General features: G+C 40.9%; 1 protein-coding gene across 2 annotated transcripts in view; it reads left to right on the top strand.

Moving 5' to 3' along the window:
- The first annotated feature begins 4045 nt into the window (after nt 1–4045).
- The window catches only part of ccdc142 (coiled-coil domain containing 142), a 48765-nt gene continuing 30026 nt past the window's right edge, over nt 4046–22784 (top strand). Inside the window, exons 1-7 of one of the 2 annotated variants that reach the window (XM_049586257.1) lie at nt 4046–4454; nt 6006–6085; nt 8810–8850; nt 10637–10682; nt 11665–11918; nt 15509–15733; nt 21257–22614. In XM_049586257.1, the coding sequence (XP_049442214.1) occupies nt 6025–6085; nt 8810–8850; nt 10637–10682; nt 11665–11918; nt 15509–15733; nt 21257–22614 (1985 nt within the window). In that variant the 5' untranslated portion in view covers nt 4046–4454; nt 6006–6024. The remainder of the gene's footprint in view (nt 4455–6005; nt 6086–8809; nt 8851–10636; nt 10683–11664; nt 11919–15508; nt 15734–21256; nt 22615–22784) is intronic. The other variant, XM_049586258.1, reaches the window with a different exon arrangement.

Here is a 22784-nt window from a genome sequence, read left to right as displayed (position 1 = left end):
CAACAGTTTATTTCCTGTGATAATATGTTTGTCATTGTAAATGTAATAATATTACCTGAAATGTTATATCACTTCATTACTACTTAAAAGTAATAAATTATTGTAACGCGTTACCCCCAACACTGGTATTGTAATACCTACTTCTTAAATCTTTTTTTAAATAATAAAAACTAAACTAAATGTAAACATTCTAAAACAATAAAAACTTCTGAAACAAGCAAACCCACTCTCTGGAAACTAAGTGAAACTAAACTGAAGTGAAAACAAATACTAAAAATAAAAACTAATTACTAAATTACTAAAAAATTACTAAAATTACAATAACTGATGTACTGCTGGGGGACACGTGACCTCCCTAAAGCAATGATGTTGAGTTTACATTCAGACTAAATATTTAAATCAGTTTTAATTAAATATGCAACATTGACATGGTAAATGTAACTTACAACCTAAAGTGGAAATGCAAGAGAAATATAAAACATTATTTTCTTGGGGTATATTTATAATAGAAGTATTTTAATTGTCCAGAAGTCACTGGGGAAGAAACAGCAGGTGGCTACTTGTAAATGACTTCAGGGGCTCAAACTAACAATTAACTTCTTTGTTGATTAATCAGTTAATTATTTTCTCCACTGATGGTTTGTTTGTTTGATCTATGAAATGGTCTATAAAAATGTCAGTCGGGTCAGGATGATGCCCTCAAATGTCCACAACCTAAAGATATTCAGTTTACTGTCAAAGAGGAAGAAAGAAACCAGGAAATATTCACATTTAAGAATCAGAGAATTTTTACTCTTTTTTCTTTCTTTCTTTTTTTTTTTTTTTAAAGCGACACTTATCTTTCTGGAAATTTACACTTTTCTTTGTTTAGGTTAAAATGTTATTAATAAGCTGATCATGGCACACTAAAATGTAAGTGAATTCCACCAGAGATACAAACTTATAATTATACAACAGTTAGTTCCGGCCCTGCAATCTGATTGGTCGAGAGACAGTAAAACCGTGATGATATTGGAGTACAACATCACGGTTATTTCACTGTGTATGTATCACTCCGCCTCACAGCTGATTGCAATCAACAATCAAATCAAAACTGGCGGTTAGTGTCAGATAGGTCAGCAGTTGCGTTGCATCCCTGGGAAAGTATTTAAACAAATTTCCATAAGATGCAAATGCCCTTTATCTGAAGCCCAGGATGACAGCAGCTTACACAGACAATATCTGGTACACTAAAGTTTCGCTGGGAATAAACTCACCCGCACAGATGCTGCCGAAGATGTGTAAAGAGGCGGGGACAACAGCTATCTACACCAATCACAGCCTCAGGATGACTGCCATACAGAAGCTGTCAGATTATGGCAAGCCGTTTTAACATCAACAACGTCATTTTGACTAGTAGTAATGTCATTGTGACTAGTATGAATTTTAATTTAAGATATCTACAACGTCATTTTGACTAGTCATAATTCAGTTGCGGATATCTATAACGTCATTTTGACTAGTCATAATTCGAATTCAAGATATCGACAACGTCATTCTGACTATCTGAAACTCAATTCAAGATATCTAGAAAGGACCATGTAGATATCTTCAACTGATGATAATTAAAGATATCTTGAACTTGAATTATGACTAGTCAAAATTAAATTGTAGATATCTCAAACTGGAATTACAGATATCCACAATTCAGTTGCAGATATCCGCAATAACAATTGCAGATATCCGCAACTACATTGGAGATATCTATAATGACAAACCCCATACACATGAATGGCAAAAATAGTTTGAATCTTACTAGTCAAAACTGAATTACAGATATCTGTAATTAGAGTTTTGACTAGGCAAAATCTAATTACAGATATCTTGAATCAAAGTTTTGACTAGGCAAAATTATGTTGCAGATATCAGTAATGAATATCCAGTCTAGCGATTAAATGTTAAAACAGCTTGCCATAGTCAGATGCAGGTCTTGAAGCTAGAGAGATCATGACAGTGAGTGGGCACAGGTATGATGTTGTTTTAACGTAGCCTATATGTAAAGTTAGTCTCTAATTAGGAGTCCCTAAGGCCCTAAAATATATCTTTTGTCTTGCCGGTCTGAGAGCTTGTTAAAAAGCTACTAGAAGCCATCCATGGAGAGCAGGAAACGATGGAGCAAGCTGTCAGATCAGAAGGCAGAGTCACCTGTGCCTGTGAAGCAACAGTCCACCATGCAGTCACCAGAGACTTATTTCACCGGCTGCACGATTAATGGAAACGTGCAGATAAATGTGTATAAAGAGTAAGTGCCTGGCGCACCATGTCTGCGTTACATAGCAACGGTGACAGCGGAGTCCTGAGGGAACTATTTTTGTTAGCAGAAGACAAATAAAATGCTTAAATTATCTATTTTGTCCTCATTTTTCAACATTTCTTAATCAGCCTTGCTTATTTAACTGTTGAACTGTTGTATAAAAGCAATATCACACTCGAGCTCGTGATGTTGTACTGTGATATCATCACGGCTGTGATTCCGTCGTAGGCACAAGGCCACAGGCCACTGCTTAATTATACCATTGACATATGGTTCTAAGAAAACTTCGACCAATCATTGTATTCGGACAGATCGCAATGATTGGCCAAGCGTCCTATCTGTCTTCCGCACGTGGAGGCCTCCGACCGATGTAACCGCTCTCGTAACATCCCCCCCACCAGTTGCTAATGGCTAACTACTGTAGCGTAGCCTCTGAAACATAAACGTTATCTTCCTTGTGCGTTTCCACTTACTAGTAACATTAACGCTACTATCTAACGTTAGCACTGTAACCTTATTCTAAAACTCATCAGTCATCACTGACTCTGGTTGAGTTTTAAAACTCCAGGGTTATGTTTGACTGTCTTGGTTGTAAGGTTACACTCGCTCTCCTCTTCGTGTATCTAACATTACCTTGCCAACGCCTACGTCTATCATACATGTAATGACGACGAAATGGAGGAGGGGGGAGTAGGCCTGTGGAGGGAGGTGGAGTAGCAGGAGGAGGGGGATGGGACTTTGGAGGGAGGCGGGAGTTGTGGATGTTCAAATTTCTTCTAAGTGCTGTGTGAAATGCAAGAAAGGTAAGAGTAGCTTTAAATGACTCAAACCAATTTATCAATTATTAAATTGGTTGGCGATCAGTTCAATAGTTAACTATTAATCAATTAATCGTTGCAGCTCCAGCAACCTTAATGAATAATTTATTGAACTTGTCCAGACAGAGAAAGTTCCATCCATCCATCCATTTTCATCTGCTTATCTGGAGCTGGGTCACAGGGGCAGCAGGCCCGAGCAAAGCACCCAAGACATCCCTCTCCCCAGCAACGCTTTCCAGCTCCTCCTGGGGGACCCCAAGGCATTCCCAGGCCAGACGAGATATTCTCCAGCGTGTTCTGGGTCTACCCCGGGGCCTCCTACCAGTGGGACATGCCCAGGGCACCTCCAGTGGGAGGTGCCCAGGAGGCATCCCTAGCGTCGTGGACTGGCTTTGGGAACGTGGAATGCCACTTAGAAAGTTGTTCCTCTCAAATCAAAATGCTCTTTTGTGGCAGGGCAACATCACAACAAGTTGGGAATATAGTCTGCGCAAACACTGGCTCATCTGATTACAGTCATTCAAATGAGGCTTTCAGATACAATCAAAACCAGTTAGGCTACTGATGGAGTTTATTTCTTTAGTTGGGAGTGATTTCATGCAGGAAGTATGAAGAGAAAGGAGTCCTGATTGCAGGATAAGGTTAGGACGGACGGGGATCAGGATTAAAGAGGTGTATGAGTGTAGGGACCATAGAGGTGGGGACACGACGGAGGGGTGAAGACGGATATTGGGTTTTTGAAAGCAATGAAACTGATCAGAAGACTGTAACAGGATGGGAAGATGATAATGGATGAGGAAAACCAGAGGGAGGCAGTATTGCAACGTAAAGGCTCATAGCTGCCGTAAAAGCCCGAAGAAGAGGGAGAAGAAGAAGAAGAAGAAGAAGAAGAAGAAGCACGCAACGCCATTTCCCCTATTTTCCATAACAACCGTGGACGCTTTTTCCTGATTGGCTGATGAACATCCTGTTTTCAGGCCTCGCTAACAGATGCTATTTTAAACCATACTTCCTCCGTGAGCAGTGGATTAACAGGTAGACGTACATCTTAGAAAAGGAGTAAGTCTGTAATAAGACACTTGGCTTTTGGCGGTCTGAAGGACTGAAGGAATCTGATAAATATTAACAGTAGATACGGATTAAAAAGCCGTTAGCTGCTAAAAGTTTGTAGCTGCTGTTGAACATAGCTCTGTTATCATCATTAACAACAATAAGGCTAACTGACTGTGGAGCTACCAGCTTCTCATTCAGTGATACAGACAGGTTAGTGGTCACACAGGTGTTTCTGTCGAGTCGTCAGGATGCAGCGGGGATGGACATTTGGACGCCATTTCTCATGTTGAGTAAGTTAGAAATGACCCGATAATGCTTTGAGATTGTAAAGAATCACGTCTCTTCCTCTCACCTGTTTTATTTGAGTCAAACATAAAAACTGTTATAGAGAAGGGTACCTTAGGTCTTACTGATATGAATGTTATTGTTCTTTGACACATCATAGTTACACATGAAATCAGTGCCACTGGTTAAACAGAATTCACTATAATAGCCTATGTACGACTCCTGGAAGATTTAGTAATGGAGGAACTGTTAAAACCCTTTACTGTAGTAAACGTAGCAACAATGTAAAGATACACCATAACAAATAGCCTAAGTAAGGTTGCAACATACGAGATTTTTACACTACGATAACTGTCTTAGAAAATATCAGTCAGAATGACTCAAAGTAATGATAACAGAAAGGTTAGTTTTGGTTGAACAAACGTTTTATTTCTGTAATTGAAACCTCAAACCATTTTGTTAATGGAAGTATGCGTAAAAAGTCTTTGAAAACAACTAAAATCAAGGGGAGAATCAACATCTAGTTGCATTTTTTTTTCAATATAATAGATAACCCATTGTACATGGTATGATAACTGTCACCTTTGACATCACAGTATACCTTGAAAGCGGTAGCGTGTATCACTGCAACTCTACGAGTAAGTCTAACATTCAAATATTGCTTAAATACAGGTAACATTACTGTACATAACTGCCATACAAAGCCTTTCATACCCACAGTAAGAAAAACGCAATGGAATTTTTGTTTCTTTTCATTTTATATTTCCTTGAGCCATTGATAACAACAGTGTTTGGTTTTTGTTTGTTTGTTTGTTTGCAACAGACCCCATAGAGATTTAAATATAGACCTCTACCAAACACTTCACTTCTTGGTAACTGTAAAACAGAAAAAATGAAAATAAAAATTATAAACCATGCTCTAATAATGCCTGTAATAAGTCAGTATACCAACATCAGTCAGCATCAATTTGTTTCTAAAGTTGCAGTGATTTACCAGTTTAAAGGTATACCGTGATAAAAAAGTTGATGGTTATCATACCATGTACATTTGCTTATTTACGAAATTGGTGGAAAAAATGCAATTGGGCAACAACTCTCCTTGTTATTTAAGTAATTTTCAAAGGGTAGGCTTTTTACATAACTTCCATTAAAAAATATACTGAATTTTCAATTTTCAATTATAGTCATAAAACATTTGTTCAAGAAAAAATAAAAAACATCCATTATTATTCCTTTAAGGATCATTCTGACTGATAATAATACTGATAATTCTGTAATACTGTGAAACCACACTTCATTCTGAGGTGATTCGTACCGTGAAAATCTCATACCATTGCAACCCTATTTGTTATCATAGAATTAGTAGTATTACCAGTACTGGTATTAAGAAGTGAGGCTTAATATAATATAATATGAAAGTAATCTTTTAGGCAGAATGTCCATCTGTGACACTTTGCTGTATTGAGTTAGAAATGAGACAACACTATCACAGACAACATATCGCCCTTAAAAGTGTTCTTTAAGCAGCATGGAACACTAATAATGTCTGTTCACAGCTTAGCCACATTATCTGGGATGGATCACAACAATCCAGAGATACTGAAAGATCCTGGTGGAGAACCTGGTCTGACAGCAGGTGATATGTGCAGACACACACACACACACACACACACACACAAAAACAAACAAACAAACAAACACACACACATTGGTAATGGTAATATATATACATATGCATTGAACAAAAATATAAACGCAACACTTTTGTTTTTGCTCCCATTTTTCATGAGCTGAACTCAAAGATCTAAAACATTTTCTATATACACAAAAGACCATTTCCTCACAAACATTGTTCACAAATCTGTCTAAATCTGTGTTAGTGAGCACTTCTCCTTTGCCGAGATAATCCATCCCACCTCACAGGTGTGGCATATCAAGATGCTGATTAGACAGCATGATTATTGCACAGGTGTGCCTTCGGCTGGCCACAATAAAAGGCCACTGTGAAATGTTCAGTTTTATCACACAGCACAATGCCACAGATGTCTCAAGTTTTGAGGGAGCGTGCAGTTGGCATGCTGACTGCAGGAATGTCCACCAGAGCTGTTGCCCATGAATTGAATGTTCATTTCTCTACCATAAGCCGTCTCTAAAGGCGTTTCAGCCAATTTGGCAGTACATCCAACCAGCCTCACAACCGCAGACCACGTGTAACCACGCCAGCCCAGGACCTCCACATCCAGCATGTTCACCTCCAAGATCATCTGAGACCAGCCACCCGGACAGCTGCTGCAACAATCGGTTTGCATAACCAAAGAATTTCTGCACAAACTGTCAGAAACCGTCTCAGGGAAGCTCATCTGCATGCTCATCATCCTCATCGGGGTCTCGATCTGACTGCAGTTCGTTGTCGTAATCAACTTGAGTGGGCAAATGCTCACATTCGATGTTGTCTGGCACGCTGAAGAGGTGTTCTCTTCACGGATGAATCCCGGTTTTCACTGTTCAGGGCAGATGGCAGACATGTGTGGTGTCATGTGGGTGAGCAGTTTGCTGATGTCAACGTTGTGGATCGAGTGGCCCATGGTGGCGGTGGGGTTATGGTATGGGCAGGTGTATGTTATTGACAACGAACACAGGTGCATTTTATTGATGGCATTTTGAATGCACAGAGATACCGTGAGGAGATCCTGCGGCCCATTGTTGTGCCATTCATCCACGACCATCACCTCATATTGCAGCATGATAATGCACGGCCCCATGTTGCAAGGATCTGTACACAGTTCCTGGAAGCTGAAAACATCCCAGTTCTTGCATGGCCAGCATACTCACCGGACATGTCGCCCACTGAGCATGTTTGGGATGCTCTGGATTGGCGTATATGACAGCGTGTTCCAGTTCCTGCTAATATCCAGCAACTTCGCACAGCCATTGAAGAGGAGTGGACCAACATTCCACAGGCCACAATCAACAACCTGATCAACTCTATGTGAAGGAGATGTGTTGCACTGCGTGAGACAAATGGTGGTCACACCAGATACTGACTGGTTTTCTGACCCCTCCCCCCAGACCCCCCAATAAAGCAGAACTGCACATTTCAGAGTGGCCTTTTATTGTGGCCAGCCGAAGGCACACCTGTGCAATAATCATGCTGTCTAATCAGCATCTTGATATGCCACACCTGTGAGGTGGGATGGATTATCTCGGCAAAGGAGAAGTGCTCACTAACACAGATTTAGACAGATTTGTGAACAATATTTGTGAGGAAATGGTCTTTTGTGTATATAGAAAATGTTTTAGATCTTTGAGTTCAGCTCATGAAAAATGGGAGCAAAAACAAAAGTGTTGCGTTTATATTTTTATTACCATGTGTATATATATGTATGTGTATATGTATATATATATATATATATATGTGTGTGTGTGTGTGTGTGTGTGTATGTATGTGTATATATATATATGTATATATATATGTGTGTATATATATATATATATATATATGTATATATATATATATATATATATACATATATATATATACATACACATATATATATACATTTGCCAGTGCCTTTATCTGTGGATTTATATATGTATGGGGGTTACCCATCAGGTACCTGCAGGTACCCGACCTGGGGCAGGACTCTGCCTTGGTGCTTCCTCTGCTGTGTAGCTTGTTAGCATGCTTCACAAATCCATGATCCAGTGTAAGGTTAGGTTGTAATATTAGATGATTCAGTTTTAATAACCTAAACTCCATCAATCAGCAGAGTATGTTGGAGTATGTTATTTGTATTTTACTTAAGGTCAGAAACATGGTTCTTCATTGGATTACTTAGACAACTGCGGTGAATGGTTAAATTGGTGTCAATCATCCAGTTTGGACTACACACTCAAAATCTGGTTATTGTAGTATTGTGGAATTGGACACATTGATAAACTCCAACCAACTAAAAAAACAAAAAAAACAAAAAAACATTTGTTTCCAGAAAACGTGCTACCGGTTTAAACATACAGGGGTAGTAGGACCTTTCAAAACACTTTTCTTCAATTAATTCGTTTCTAACATTTACTTATTGCATTTCATTACCTTCATGACTCCTGAAGAGCCCTGGAAAGTAACGCAATAATCTGTCTTGCTCTCTTCTGGAAGGTTCTTTATCCCCACATTGTCTTTTTGCAGTGGAAATTGGCCATTTACAGCAAGAACACACAACACCACAGGACAAGAGAAGTGCCAATACACAAGATGTTCTGTATGACCATGGTTATCCAGTGGTAATAGTGTTGCGTCGATGCGTTATTTGTTTTGTTAAAGATGTTGTCTGATGATTGTGGGTTTTGTTTGTCTCTCTTTCAGATCGAGAGAACTCTGAGTCATTCTGTACTGAAAAGGAGCAGGTTAGTTTTTGGGGGTTTTTTTGGTCTTAAAACAGTACAAATGTATATTTTAATGTATACCATGTCTATCTACTGAATGCAATTATGGAGGTAGATTATATGTCATGTTAAGGGGCTGCCTTTATTGAGGAACCCAGGGAGAATTAGACCCCAATCACACAGAAAGCGTTTTAGCAGCTGGAGGTGCCTTTTTGTAATTTTTTTTAATGGGAACGAAGCTTTTTGCTTGCTGTTTTTCTGTTTTCTACGCACCTGGCATTTCTGCACTCTTGGTGCCTGGCGTTTTTGTCAGAGTGCTCTGAACTCATCGAGCTCAAAAAGCTTCAACTCAGAGCTGAAAAGTGCCACAAGTCATCTCCACTTTTTTCCCATTGTCCAATCAGATGATTTGAGAGGCGGGCCTTCTGTGGTGGTCACAACATGTTTGCAGTTGGTAAACAGTGGAGGAGAAACTGGTGGTAGTGGTTACTGGATACCCAGAGCTTTACAACGACTTTACAACCCACAGTTAACACAATCTCAATAGAAAACAGCAGCCATGGAAGCATATAAGTGCAGTAACGGCCATCATGGAGGTGAAGCTCCCGGACCAACTAGTGGTAATCCCCATGATCCACCCTCACTTTTAGGGTCTCATGTACCCACACAGATCTCCATTTCCCTGTGCCCAAGAATCGATTTGAGCTTCAGCAAGTACCCACAGGAAGGTTAGGGTAAGGAGGTGATGGGGTGGTTGCCAGACAACAATAAACAATAAAAAGGTGCAGCAGGCATTTTTTACTAGTGGCATTCCATTAAAAAAACAGCAGTGCAGTGCAACCTGTAAAACATTCACCCTGCTTAACCCTGCAGTTCTGTGCAGCTTTTGAGCATCTTGCAGCTCATAGACTTGGTTACGTGGTTGCACAGATAATTGCTTTGCTGTCCAGCAGCAGGCAGCTGGTTTCAGTGAAAAAAATTCACTAAACACTACCCTGCCCTGCACCAAACAGCAGACATACTTGCTGAATTTTCTCTATGTGGACAAGCACTTATTGTCTACAGACCACAGTGCTGGGCCCCATTGAGCAGCAAATGTCATTAAGTGCTTCACAATGAAAGCAAAGTAGGTCTGCCTGATGGGCGGTGCTTGGTACTCCTGCTTACCTGTTTTCAGCACCAAGTTTGACTGTTTGACTGCTGTTCATGGGCAGTGACTGACATGATTGACAGCTGCATTAGAGACTCTTCGCCTCTGAGGGACTGTTTTTGTTCACATGCACTAAGGCCTTTAGAAATGCTACAAGGCAGTAGAGTAGGCAGAGCAGTATGATTTGTTTTCACAGATTATCTGTCACGTGTACTGTGTGAATATGGTGCAGGTTAAGCAAGTGTGAAAATAAAGGTGTTTTTCCATAAAAGTTACCAACTGTAGCTTTAAGTCAGAACAGCCCTGAACAACCTGCCTGTGTGTGTGTGTGTGTGTGTGTGTGTGTGTGTGTGTGTGTGTGTGTGTGTGTGTGTGTGTGTGTGTGTGTAATAGAAAGATGACATGAAAGAAAGATGACATGCTTGTTATTTCTTTACCTGGCTTTTCATTGACCTGTATAACTCTGGTTGCTGTTTGTTACATAAGCGCGTGTTTTCTATGTACTGTGTGTGTGTGTGTGTGTGTGTGTGTGTGTGTGTGTGTGTGTGAGAATATTTCTGTGTTGCACTGGCTGTGAAAAAACATCTTAATCTAATCTTTAGGACCTAAACTATTGGTCAATAATATTTTGGGGAATTTACCCTTTGTGTCTTTCAGAGGAGATGCAATTCCTGCATGGGGACAGAGGAACAGACCACTAATGGTAAACATGACAGCAGCAGATAAAGCAGTCATCCTGTGCAACACTGCAGCATGCTGCTGGAAAAACGGTGTCCAATAACTGTCTTTTCAGCCAACAGGACTGAGCACATAAGCTCTGTCCAAATCCACTACATAGCCTACTACAGGATGTACTACATGGTAACTGCCATAATATACTGTTTCAGCAGGTTGTACCCAAAAAGCCAACATACTTAACTGCTTAATACCAACAAGAAATAAAACACAGGCTGTCGTCCAGCAAACAGCAACTATAGAATGTCACTGCAAACTAAACTTCACCAATAAATGTCTACTGTTTTTCTTAAACACAGATTTTTTACTTTGGTTTCCCAAGATCCTTCTGTTTCACCACAATGAATTTATAATCATTTCAGCAGTGAGTAGCGCCTCCATTTTCTTTGCTCATTGCATCCTGTCATCATGTGACTTTTAAAAGCCAACTTGAAGTGCAGGGAACTAACTCACATCTCTTATTGCCCTCATGATTTTCATACTATAAACTCATACGCATTTATTACCTGATACTATAACAAACAACATTTCATTTTGGCCAGTACCAAAACTATTGAGTTTGATACTCGAACAAATTTTAACCATGTATCTGAATTTATTTGTTCTGAAGACACTTCTTTGAAATTAAGATATGGAATTTCTTGATTTGCAATTTCAAAAGCTGAGAAAATAAAATGAATTCAGATACATGGTTTTCAGAGCAAAATATTTCAATGCTATGAATTCAGAAGTGTTTAAATGTCAATATCAGGTCTTCAGTAACTGTTAAAATTCAAATATTTAAGTCTTTGCTTCCATAGGAATCAGTCTATTTAACCTGTAAGCCATCCTTTACACTAAACCAGATATCTGACCCAGTCTTCCTTTGACTTGTACATCCTTGTTTGTGAGTTGACTCTTTTAATCTCTCCAGTGTGCTAAGAATCTGTACACCTGGTCTGCTTCTCCAGGTTCCTGGTCACAGAGGTCCATCTCCCGTTCCTTGCAGCGAGCTGAGACTTTACTCAAAAGCACCTTTAATCCCAGTCTGAAGTGGCTGTTCCAGGGCCGCAGTCAAGATGAGGAGGAGGTAGAAGGAAATTTTGTTGTCGCTCACAATCTGGTGTCCCGGTCCTCTGCACGTCTCCTACGTCTGCAACAAGCTCTTCTAACTGTGGCGCCACAGTGGCAGCCTGTTGGCAGTGGACAGATGGGATCTCCACAGGTGGGTTACAGGGATCACAGGAAAGCTCAGTTTCAGCAGGTGTAAGGAAAACGACATGAGTGCAAGAAATAACTGAAATATTAAATAATTTTGGCCTGGTCGGGGGGTTAACAGAAGCAGAAAGCAGAGTAGAAACAAAGTATATAAAGAGGATGATCATTGTGTTAGGAGGACAATATCCAATACAAATGACACAAATCTTTATTTCTCCCATCATTGTATCTCTCCTGTTTGATTCTTTCCTTAATTACACTTTCTTTTAAGGAGTTATAACATTTGCTTCAGCTGTTGTTCATGTGTTCCCCCATGTTTGCAAACTGTGCCTTTTCACTTGTTAAAAGATATCAAACATGCACTAAGTAAACCTGATAGACTTTAATCCCTGTGTCAGAATTTGAAGTGAGATATGAGTTGGCTCATAATTGTTACAACTGAAAGGTGTTTATGGAAAAGTTGTGGCTCACTAGCATAGGCAATAATAACGCCACTGGATAGAATGATTATGAACTGGATCTGTAAGTAACAAATGATATGAGGTTAATGTAGATGTGTTAGAGCCTTCATTATATAATATTATATAATATAATATAATATAATTATAATGATGACTCTCTCATTTAATTTCTACAATTTGGCTTCAATTCACCACCTCCAAAATGTTTATATGCATGGGTCAGAGTTGCCCTACAGGTGCAGCCAAGTTTTATTTGTGTAAGACCCCTAGTGTTTACATGCTTCTTGGGTTATCCAATCACAAGTGGACAGCTCCAAGTCTGATTGTTCACACCTGGCCTTAGAATGTGTTTCCATATGCATCTGGAATGACCGCTTGGGATTGGATCTCACTTTCCTGCTCTGAATGCAAATAAACACATACATGATATGTTCACCATCATAGGCCCACTACTGCTGTGTGAGTGTGAGTTCTGTACTAGGGACAGTTTGTGAGAGTCTGCCCGCACACACATGGTGACAGGGTTAACTTTTAGCATCGCACAGCTAACATTACCTAATTAAGGAATATCATTAGGAGGAAGTGCTGTTGTACCAAACATAAGCACAGCTGTTATTCGATCGAAGATAAGATAAGACATCAGGAGGTTTACATTGAAGTATTCAGGCTTCTTACCTTCCCCTTGTCCTCTCCTGATGGCCATTTATAATTTAACTCAAATGTTATTTGTGGAAATATGTTCATCTTTGCCATGCAAATCTGTTAGCTCATTACACTCTGTTTCTGTCTTCAATCTAACCGATTTCTGTGGGGGAGGAGTATTCAATTTTCCCTAACCAATCACTAGAGACCCATGTATCTGCCTTAATCTAATATCCTTTTATGTCTACACTTAATGTGTAGCCATGACGACAAACTGGTTTTGCTGGGGATTTAAGAGCGGAATGGAGTGAAACTACGATGAGGCTGGCGATAGACGAGATGATTTAGAACAGCCTTGACTGCAGAGTCTATCTTGTCTATAGTGCTCACCATTGTTGGTATTACTCCTCATTTGTTGTGGCACACCACCTGGCTATGCTTAACAACAGCCTGACAACAACATTAGCCCCCTGGAGCACCGATTGGATGTTTTTTTCATTTTAACTTTGCAACCATTTTTTCATGTCATAGTGCCATTCGAAATGGTCAGCTCTGTGGAGTGGGCATATTCAGTGGTGTGGACCCAGGCAATAGTCAGCTAGGCAGAGTTTCCCCTGGTTAGGCCTAGAGAATATGATCTCTATGCTATGCTGTTCTTTAGTAGTTGTTTTGATGTTTTTCCTGTGACTCTGTGTTAATTCAATGATTAAGTTAAGATGCAGTCATGAAAGTGATGGCTAGGTTTTGTTCTTGATTTAAGCATGTCTGCACTTTGACTCATCCATAGACTGTAAAATAATGAACATGTTTATTTCTGTTGTTTAGTTTCACATTTTAACATGTGGGTCTGTGGGGATTGACTGACTTCTTGAGCCAGCATCATGTTACATTGTCACTAGTGAGAATTGACCTACGCCTAAGCCACGCCCCCCTCCACTCACTCGGACAAACTATCAACATTCAGTGACCGGCACTGGCAGGTGTCACAGTACACAGCATTTCGCAGGAGGCAACTGATGATTTTTGGGGACATAACGATCAGATGTCATTGAGAAGTAACCAAAAGGGCCTAAACTATGCATTGGAGGGATATATTCATCATTTTATTGTTGAGAAGGTTGATGAAAAGCTTAAATTGCAAGCCAAAATTTACAGGTCACAGCGCACGCTTGTGAACCGCATCTCGTTACTGTCGCCATCAAAGACAACAAGTTAAAGTGCCACTGAAGTTAAGGTTTTTGGCTCAGAATATGAGAAAAGGATAACGGCCTTTTACCATCTTTACCAAGAGTGTCTCTCCGTTAGTTTGGTGCGACAGTATTTACGCTGAATCATTCAGCATAACGTTTGCCAACCTCTGTTATCTCTGCGATTACAGATAAATTAATGAAGCTAAGCTCCAGAAGTTAACGTTAGCTTAACTAGAGCCCTATGGACAACAGCTAACAATGATGTACGATCACCAAAGTACACAACTTGAACAAAATATGCTAATGAACTCCCAGCAAACAAGGTGACATGGTGAACAACGCAGAGGAGCTAACGTTAGGCTAACTTTAGCTAACATTAGCTAGAGATATTAAAGATAACTTTATATTTCTTTCCAGCAAAGTGACAATATGTTGCCTCAAACACAATGTTGACTTACCTTAGAACAGATGTAGACATCATTATTAATCTTATTCACGTTGAGTTGATGTTGTGGTCTAACGTTACCACACAACTTTATCCAAAAGAGACACTTTTCTCGGTTGAGATGTGGTTTAGGAAAGGGTAAAAAATACACCTCGTCGCCCAGCCTCTCAGGATACCTTGTGTCGGAGTTGCGTGTACCCCATGCACTCCGTTTGACCATTTTTAAACCTCAAATCTCAGAAAAAGCTCATAAAACCGAACAAAACTGACTTTCTGTAATGCATTTCAATGAACGTCCAGGCAGAGAATGTCCAAGTGTATGGGAATGGCTATTCGCACTGTGATTGGCTCATCGCGTTTGAGGGTGGGACTTAGCCATAGGTCAGTTGAGCTGTGGCTAACGTTAATTAGTATTGGCGCTGGTGAGAAATTACATTATGGATATGTCAACTTGGAATTTTAACGTCAAAATTAAATTATAGATATCTGTAGTAAAGTTTGACTAGAAGTCAATGGTAAAAGTTGTATAATTGTATTAAGTTACAGATATCTACAATGAACATTTCCACTATTAAGGAATTAAGAGGGTTCCTGATTTGAACCTCAGAGCGGGCCGGAGCCCCAGAGATGGTGGGAGGAGCCCCATGACCCTTGACAGGAAAAGTGGCTACAGAAAATGAATGAATGAATAGAAGCATTACTGATATCTACAATTGCTATTGACACTACTGATTAAGTGTAAAAAGGGCTTGGCATACTATATGAGCTGTCGTGACCAATGTCAGAAACATTTATCTGATTTGAAATAGTTTTGACTGAGTAATGCCCTCCTCTCTATTCTTCTCTTCCTCCCCATCAGGTCTGTGTGAAAGGCCCCCCTTCAGAGGGTGGTGTTCTCCTCCTGCTCTCCTCCTCCTTCCTGCAGGGACACTATACAGCTCTGTGGAGGCTCCTGGAGCAGCGGTCCCTGCTGCTCCTCATACATGAATACACCAGAAGGGCTCGCCTAACAGCAGCATACATATCCAGAGTGAGACACCTGCTGGAGAATCAGCTGCAGAAATCACACCTGACACTAAACCAGGTTAGGCTGCACTGCAGGAATTTCTCAAACTCTTTTGAAAGCAATCTTTGTTATATTGACATTTATCAGATTATTTTGTGTAATGTGAAACCCACTGAGAATTACCATCAAACCTGTGCAGCTCTTTACAGCTGTTGTCTTGGGGCACACTGACCAGCGCAAGCAGGACTCTACCTGATAATTCCTCACCTTGAAATTGGCTTTGCCATTTTTATGGTATTTTGGTGCCAAGTGTATTGGTACACCGGTAGAGGGAGCGGTGAAAACAGGAGGCATGTTCATTCAGTTGTTGGTGTTCAGTTGAAAAAGTTTTATTTTAGACAAAGCTCTTATATGTCTGCTCATGTTAAGACAGGGAAACTGAGCAGGTCCCAAATAAACTTGTGTTTTTTAGTGTTATATGGTTATGATTATGGTTACATTTAAGTATGTTGAAAAATGTATCTTAACATTAAACAAATGAAATCCCAAATCTGAAAATTCCATTTACAAAACCACAGAGCATAGGCTATATGTATTTTTATATACAGTCTATGTAAAAAAATATATATATAAAAATGTCACATCTTGAGTTGATCATAGAGAGCACCAAAATCACCTACTCAGTAGCAAGGGAAGCAGAGTCAGCTTTATTGGCCAATAATGTGTGCAGATAGATGGAATTTGACTCTGAACCAAATATGATACATTGTGATATTATGTAGTAATCCATGAAAATCTAAAAAAAAAAATGCTGTATACATTTAATAGTTCACCATTTTGAGAAAAAATGTCTTTCTTTAACTTCTTGAGACTATAATAAAATACAGTATCTCACATAAGTGAGTACACCCCTCCCATTTTTGGAAATATTTTATTGTATCTTGTCATGGGACAACACTATAGAAATGACACTTTGATGTAACTTAAAGTAGTCAGTGTACAGCTTGTATAGTAGTATAGATTTACCTTCCTCTGAAAATGACTCAAAACACAGCCATCAACATCTGAACAGCTGGCAACATAAGTGAGTATACCCCACAGTGAACATGTCCAAATTGTGCTTAAAGTGTCAATATTTTGTGTGCCAGCCATTATTATCTAGCACTGCCTTAACCCTTTTGGGCATGGAATTCACCAGAGCTCACAGGTTGCTTCAGGAATCCTCTCCCACTCCTCCATGATGACATCATGGAGCAGATGGATGTGAAGACACCTTGCGCTCCTCCACCTTCAGCCTGAGGATGGCCCACAGGTGCACAGGTGAGTTTAGGGCTGGATACATACTTGGCCAGTCCATCACCTTCACCTTCAGCTGATAATGATCCAAAACACACTTAGAAGATGACAACTGCCTTGCTGAGGGAGCTGAAGGTAAAGGTGATGGACTGGCCAAGTATGTATCCAGCCCTAAACTCACCTGTGCACCTGTGGGCCATCTTCAAGCTGAAGGTGGAGGAGCGCAAGGTGTCTTCACATCCATCTGCTCCATGATGTCATCATGGAGGAGTGGGAGAGGATTCCTGAAGCAACCTGTGAGCTCTGGTGAATTCCATGCCCAAAAGGGTTAAGGCAGTGCTAGATAATAATGGCTGGCACACAAAATATTGACACTTTAAGCACAATTTGGACATGTTCACAGTGGGGTATACTCACTTATGTTGCCAGCTGTTTAGATGTTGATGGCTGTGTTTTGAGTAATTTTCAGAGGAAGGTAAATCTATACTACTATACAAGCTGTACGCTGACTGCTTTAAGTTATATCAATGTGTCATTTCTGTAGTGTTGTCCCATGACAAGATATAATGAAATATTTGCAAAAATGGGAGGGGTGTACTCACTTATGTGAGATACTGTAGGATCTCGTCATTTTGTGCGAGACGTTTGCAAAATGTAAGAGTGAATACCAGTAATCACCAATGGATTTAATCACCAGAAAAAATGTTGGCATTTAACGTTTCATTTAACCACAGATACAGTACTTTTGCATGTTCTTATGTATATGTTGAAACTTAATTTTTCTACAACTCTGTTGTTAACGTGTGGTTAGAGGTTGGCACAAAAACCACTTCGTTATGATTAATAAGAGATCATGTTTGTCTTAATACATTTGGGGACACAATCCTGGCAGGAAAAGCAGCGATGTCACTGTACAAAACAATGGCTTTTCATGACACTATCGCCAGCAATGGGACACCACAAAACACCCAAGATTAGAGCCTAAAAAAGCCTATGGAAACACACTGACGGGCTGCTACAAGATGGCCATGTTTGGAGCCTAAAAACTGTTGGAAACACGGCAATAACTGACTAAAACACAACCAGATTTCTGGTTGGTCTTTAACAGTAGTTTGTCGTCTTGCCTAAAAATATACAGTTATTGTCTTCTGGTGGTCCTCAGTGACCTCCACGCCAATTTATATGGATTTATTGACCATAATGTAGCATTATCATGGGAAATAATAGTGCGTGCCCAGGACGCAGATTTTAATGCATCAGGGATGCAGGACATGCATCACTGATTTAACATGAAGACCTTTGGCTTGTTATTCACCATGAAATAAAATGATTTTATAAAGAAATTAGGACAGTAAGAGACTCAGAATTAGTCAGTTGAATGAGATTTGGCTGTTCAATATGAATATTCAACAATTCATTTTTTTTCCATGTAAAGTTTTAAAGTTGCACTCTGGTTGAGCATAGAGACAATCAATGCTGGGGCAAGAGAGGACATGACAGAAAGAGGGGAAAAGAAGGTGGAAGGTGGACTATTGCACGCTATGTCCGTAGTTTTTAGCCTAAAAACTTAGGCTGAATGCTGCCTTGTCACTTTTTGACTTCTGATTTTTTTTTTCTAGAGAGCCCCCCCAACCCTGGGTTGTGGTTTGAACCACATATAACTTGGCATACTCATCAGACATTCCTACTGGTGAAATACCTTGTTGTGTGTGACCCCCGGTCACCAGTAAACCATGTATTGTGAAAACCACAAGTTGTACAGTGTACACAGTTCAGCGATTTTGACAACTTAAGAAGTCATGTAGTGTGACATTAGCTTAAAGAAATACAGTATTCTGACGATTTGGGAGTTATGCCCTTTCTCTATCATTTTCATAGTGAGACAACATGATCAATATCTTTTTTGAGTCTGTACGTCCAGTGGCTGGGTCTCAGCCGTTTGCATCGCGGCTTAGCTTAGCAAATATAATTGAAGTCTATAGGGGGTCAGTAGCCTACTCGGTAAAAGTGAACAAATAAACAATACAGAAACCCTGAAGCTGGTATTTCTACATGTGCATTTAAAATAAACATGTTTAAACATTAAAGGGCCAGTGTGTCAATCTAAATCTGAATATTCTACCCATTAATATGTTTATATAAGTGTATAATCGATATTGCTAGGCTAAATAAACAGCTGAGTTTTGTTTACAGGCTACGTCTGTACCTGTGCTTACTCACCGGTGTATCCCTCCGCAGATCACAGCGCAGGACGTACTGAAAATTTTAGTCTTATGTCAATAACAGACAATAGGATAGCAGTAACGTTACTCCTATGTACCCTGCTGATTGGATTCAGTACAGCTAAAACCACCGTTTATTACCGAACAGTACAGGTTACTGTTGGCCATAACTACGCCAAAACAACCAACAAACAAGAATTTAGCTGTAACTCCAACTGTGCACTGCTGCTCTTTCCTCCAGCTCGCTCATATACACACCAGCACGCGCACTCACACAGCCCTCGTCCCCGTCACACTCGCACCCCGCCCCCTACCTATACTCATTCAATCCCAACCATGCCATTAACTCACAGAACATTGACATTATAACAGAACATTTACTGCAGGGTGGTGAGTGTGGTAAGCTGTCAGTCAGTGTGCGGGCTGGAGATTGGTGGAGCAGAGAGAGGAGGGCTGCCCCGCTGGGTACTGTAAGTGAGTATGTGTGTATGAAGTGTGTGTTATGCTAGAAGAGTCAGAGTTTGGGACGGAGTCTTTTATGTGCTACCCCCTGGAGTGTTACCGGAGTTTTTGGAGTGCTCAAATAAATGGGCCTTTTTCCCGAACGCTACTCTGGTCTCCTGTTCGTTAGTGATTCATTACAATATCGTAACATGGTTTAGATTTCTAAATAAATATTCACCTTCTCGCTAGATAGACCTACTCCGGAAAAACTCGTGTCTGCGCAAGGCTTTTGGTCCTACGAGGCCACCGTCATTTACCCGACGGGAGGGGTGAGCGAGTGAGCCCTGCAATCTAGAATTTGACCACTGATGTCACTGTTTTCAACCCATTTTACACACTGGCCCTTTAATTTGAAAAACGAGAGTCCTTTTTAGTCGTTTTAGAAGAAGTTTGATACACGGAAGTATAGTGTGTTTACGCCCTGCGCGGAGGGATACACCGGTGAGCAACAGCTGCAGCTGGCTCTGGGGCACGTACGCTAGGTCACTCAGTAAAAGCAAACGAAGAGACGACACGGACGATATTACTCACTCAACTGAAAGCTGTCCATCAGCTCCTGCAGGCCTGGGCCGTTTTTCCCAGTTTATCTTAGGAACATGAAAAAATGTTTCAATCACGCCAGGATTAGTGATTACTGCAAAGTTTTCACTCCTTGTGATGCACTCTCTGCAGCAGTTTTCCTCCTGATGATATATCTCTAGCCTCCCCAATGATGGTAGCACCGAATCCCATTCTGTGCAGCAAAATGATTCCACCTCCGTAAGCATAGGATGGCAAGCCCCACAGCTACACCACCAATCCTCCCCTGACCTCTGTTTCCCCTCGGCTTCTTGCTGTTCTGCCGCTTCAGAGGATTCAGCCTCTCTTCTCGCTCGCTCAGCATCCAACACCTGGGAGTTCCTCATCTGTATGCTCCGGCTCAAACAGGTATGGCTCTGGATCTGTGTCCGCTACAAGAAATTCTTCAAAATCGCGTTTAAAGTCGTCCATTGCAGCTACATATTACTACTATAGTCCGGAGATATCGTTAGGCTAAATAAACAGCTGAATTTTGTTTACAGGCTACGTCTGTGCCTGCTCACCGGTGTATCCCTCTGTGGATCACAGCACAGGACGTAAACACGCTATAGTTCCGTGCATCAAACTTCTTCTAAAACGACTAAAAAGGACTCTCGTTTTTTGAATTAATGTTTAAACATGTTTATTTTAAATGCACGTGTAGAAATACCAGCTTCAGGGTTTCTGTAACTTTTATTTGTTCACTTTTACCGAGTAGGCTACTGACCCCCTATAGACTTCAATTGTATTTGCTAAGCTAAGCCTCAATGCTAACCACTGAGACCCAGCCACTGGATGTACAGACTCAAAAAAGATATTGATCATGTTGTCTCACTATGAAAATGATAGAGAAAGGGCATAACTCCCAAATCGTCTGAGTATCCCTTTAAGACACTGTGAAAATAATCATTGTAGTATCGGTACTGGAACTCAGGTACTGTGTCAGCACTTCTGTAGAACCATTTCAAATCAAACCTCTGGTGCCTATTCACAATTACATGCATTCTCCTTTCCTTTCCAGACCCCATCCAGCTGGTCTACAGTCACAGTTGGTCTTGGTTCACTGAGTCAGGAGCTGCGGGTCCATCTCAACCACTGGTCTTGTCTGTTCTCCAAAGTCCAGTCTGATCACTCTCTGAGGCCTGCTTTGGTCCAGCACACCAGGCTGCTGGTGGAAATAAAACAGACTCTGGACTTACTTGGTCTGCAGGCACTGATTTTGATGGAACATTATGTGTGTGTCATTCTGTCTGCTGTAGCCCAGACTGAATTAGACTCCATACCAAGAGAAGTGCTGGAGGACATTTTAGCTGGCACAGAGCTGTATAACCAGGCAGTGGGAGAGCAGAGAGCACAGCACAACATCACCCAGTTGAGGACTGCACTTTTACAGCAGGCACATTATTCCACACCAGATTCTAGTCTTCCAAAGAGCAAAGGGCCTCACCCTGCTGCCTTCTCAATCAAAGAGCTGATGAGGATTTTAGCAGTGCATCAAGCAGATATGGCAGCCAAGCAGCTGCACTGCTGGGCCTCTGAGCAGAATTATCACATCTGTCAGGTCCACAACAACCAAGAGGCCTACACACGTTCTGATAACTCCGTCAGTCAGGTGGCCAGGCTCAGCTGTGGGACGTCTGCTCTGAGATCTGAGTGGACCTGGGAGCAGCTGCAGCATACCTACCCTATTTCCTCTCCTCTCTTCTCTATTAATCATCACCCCTCCCTACAGTCATTATCTCGTCACATCCGCCATAAAACTTCTCCTGTTTACACCCCTGACCTTCATTTGGACAGTAATATCTCTGAGAGCCACCATCCTGTATTAGCAAAGTCCACCTTTATCCAACAAAGACCAGAGAGCTCTAGCAAAGACCAAACCATCCAGTGCCAAACATACATTTCCCACACTGGTCCAGCCCAGAACAGTGTGGAAGCTTTGGACTCAGTCCAAGCAAATATAAAAAAACAGCCCACTTTAGAAAACTGTAAACTGTTACACACCATTTCACCCCCTTCATCCTCCTCCCACCATCTCTCAGCCCTGCTTCTGTCAGGGGTCTGCCAACAGGACCATTCCTCATTAGAGCTCCTTTTTCAGGTGCTGGTTTCCTCCACTGATCTGCTGGCTCCACTAGTTTCACATACACCCACATCCGAGGCGCCAACTGAACAACTGCTACCCAGTACAAAAACAGATGTGATATCTCCTAATGGAAAGACTGACCTGATGAAATTAACTGCTCTCGTTGTCAGTGCAGCTGATTCAGTGGAATGGAACAGTGTGAGTACAGAACTGAACAAGGACCAGAATGTGAAAGGATTTCAGCAGGAATGGACTGAAATGGAAATAACTACTGGACAAGAAGCTACTTTCAGGTAATGTCACGGTTAACCAGCCTTTGGCGGTTGTGGTGATTGTCAATTCTCTATTGTTAGGCATCCAGGGCCCCAGTAGCCCATGCGTTTGATTACCTAAAACCGCCTTTCTGACAGCAGAATTAGATGCATTTGACAAGTCCACTTCAAGCAGTGATGGGCCAAGGCTT

This window comes from Epinephelus fuscoguttatus, linkage group LG9, assembly GCF_011397635.1.
Source record: "Epinephelus fuscoguttatus linkage group LG9, E.fuscoguttatus.final_Chr_v1".
Taxonomy (NCBI): Eukaryota; Metazoa; Chordata; class Actinopteri; order Perciformes; family Serranidae; genus Epinephelus; species Epinephelus fuscoguttatus.
The sequence above is the reverse complement of the archived record's forward strand: the minus strand, read 5'-3'. Positions and strand labels throughout refer to the sequence as shown.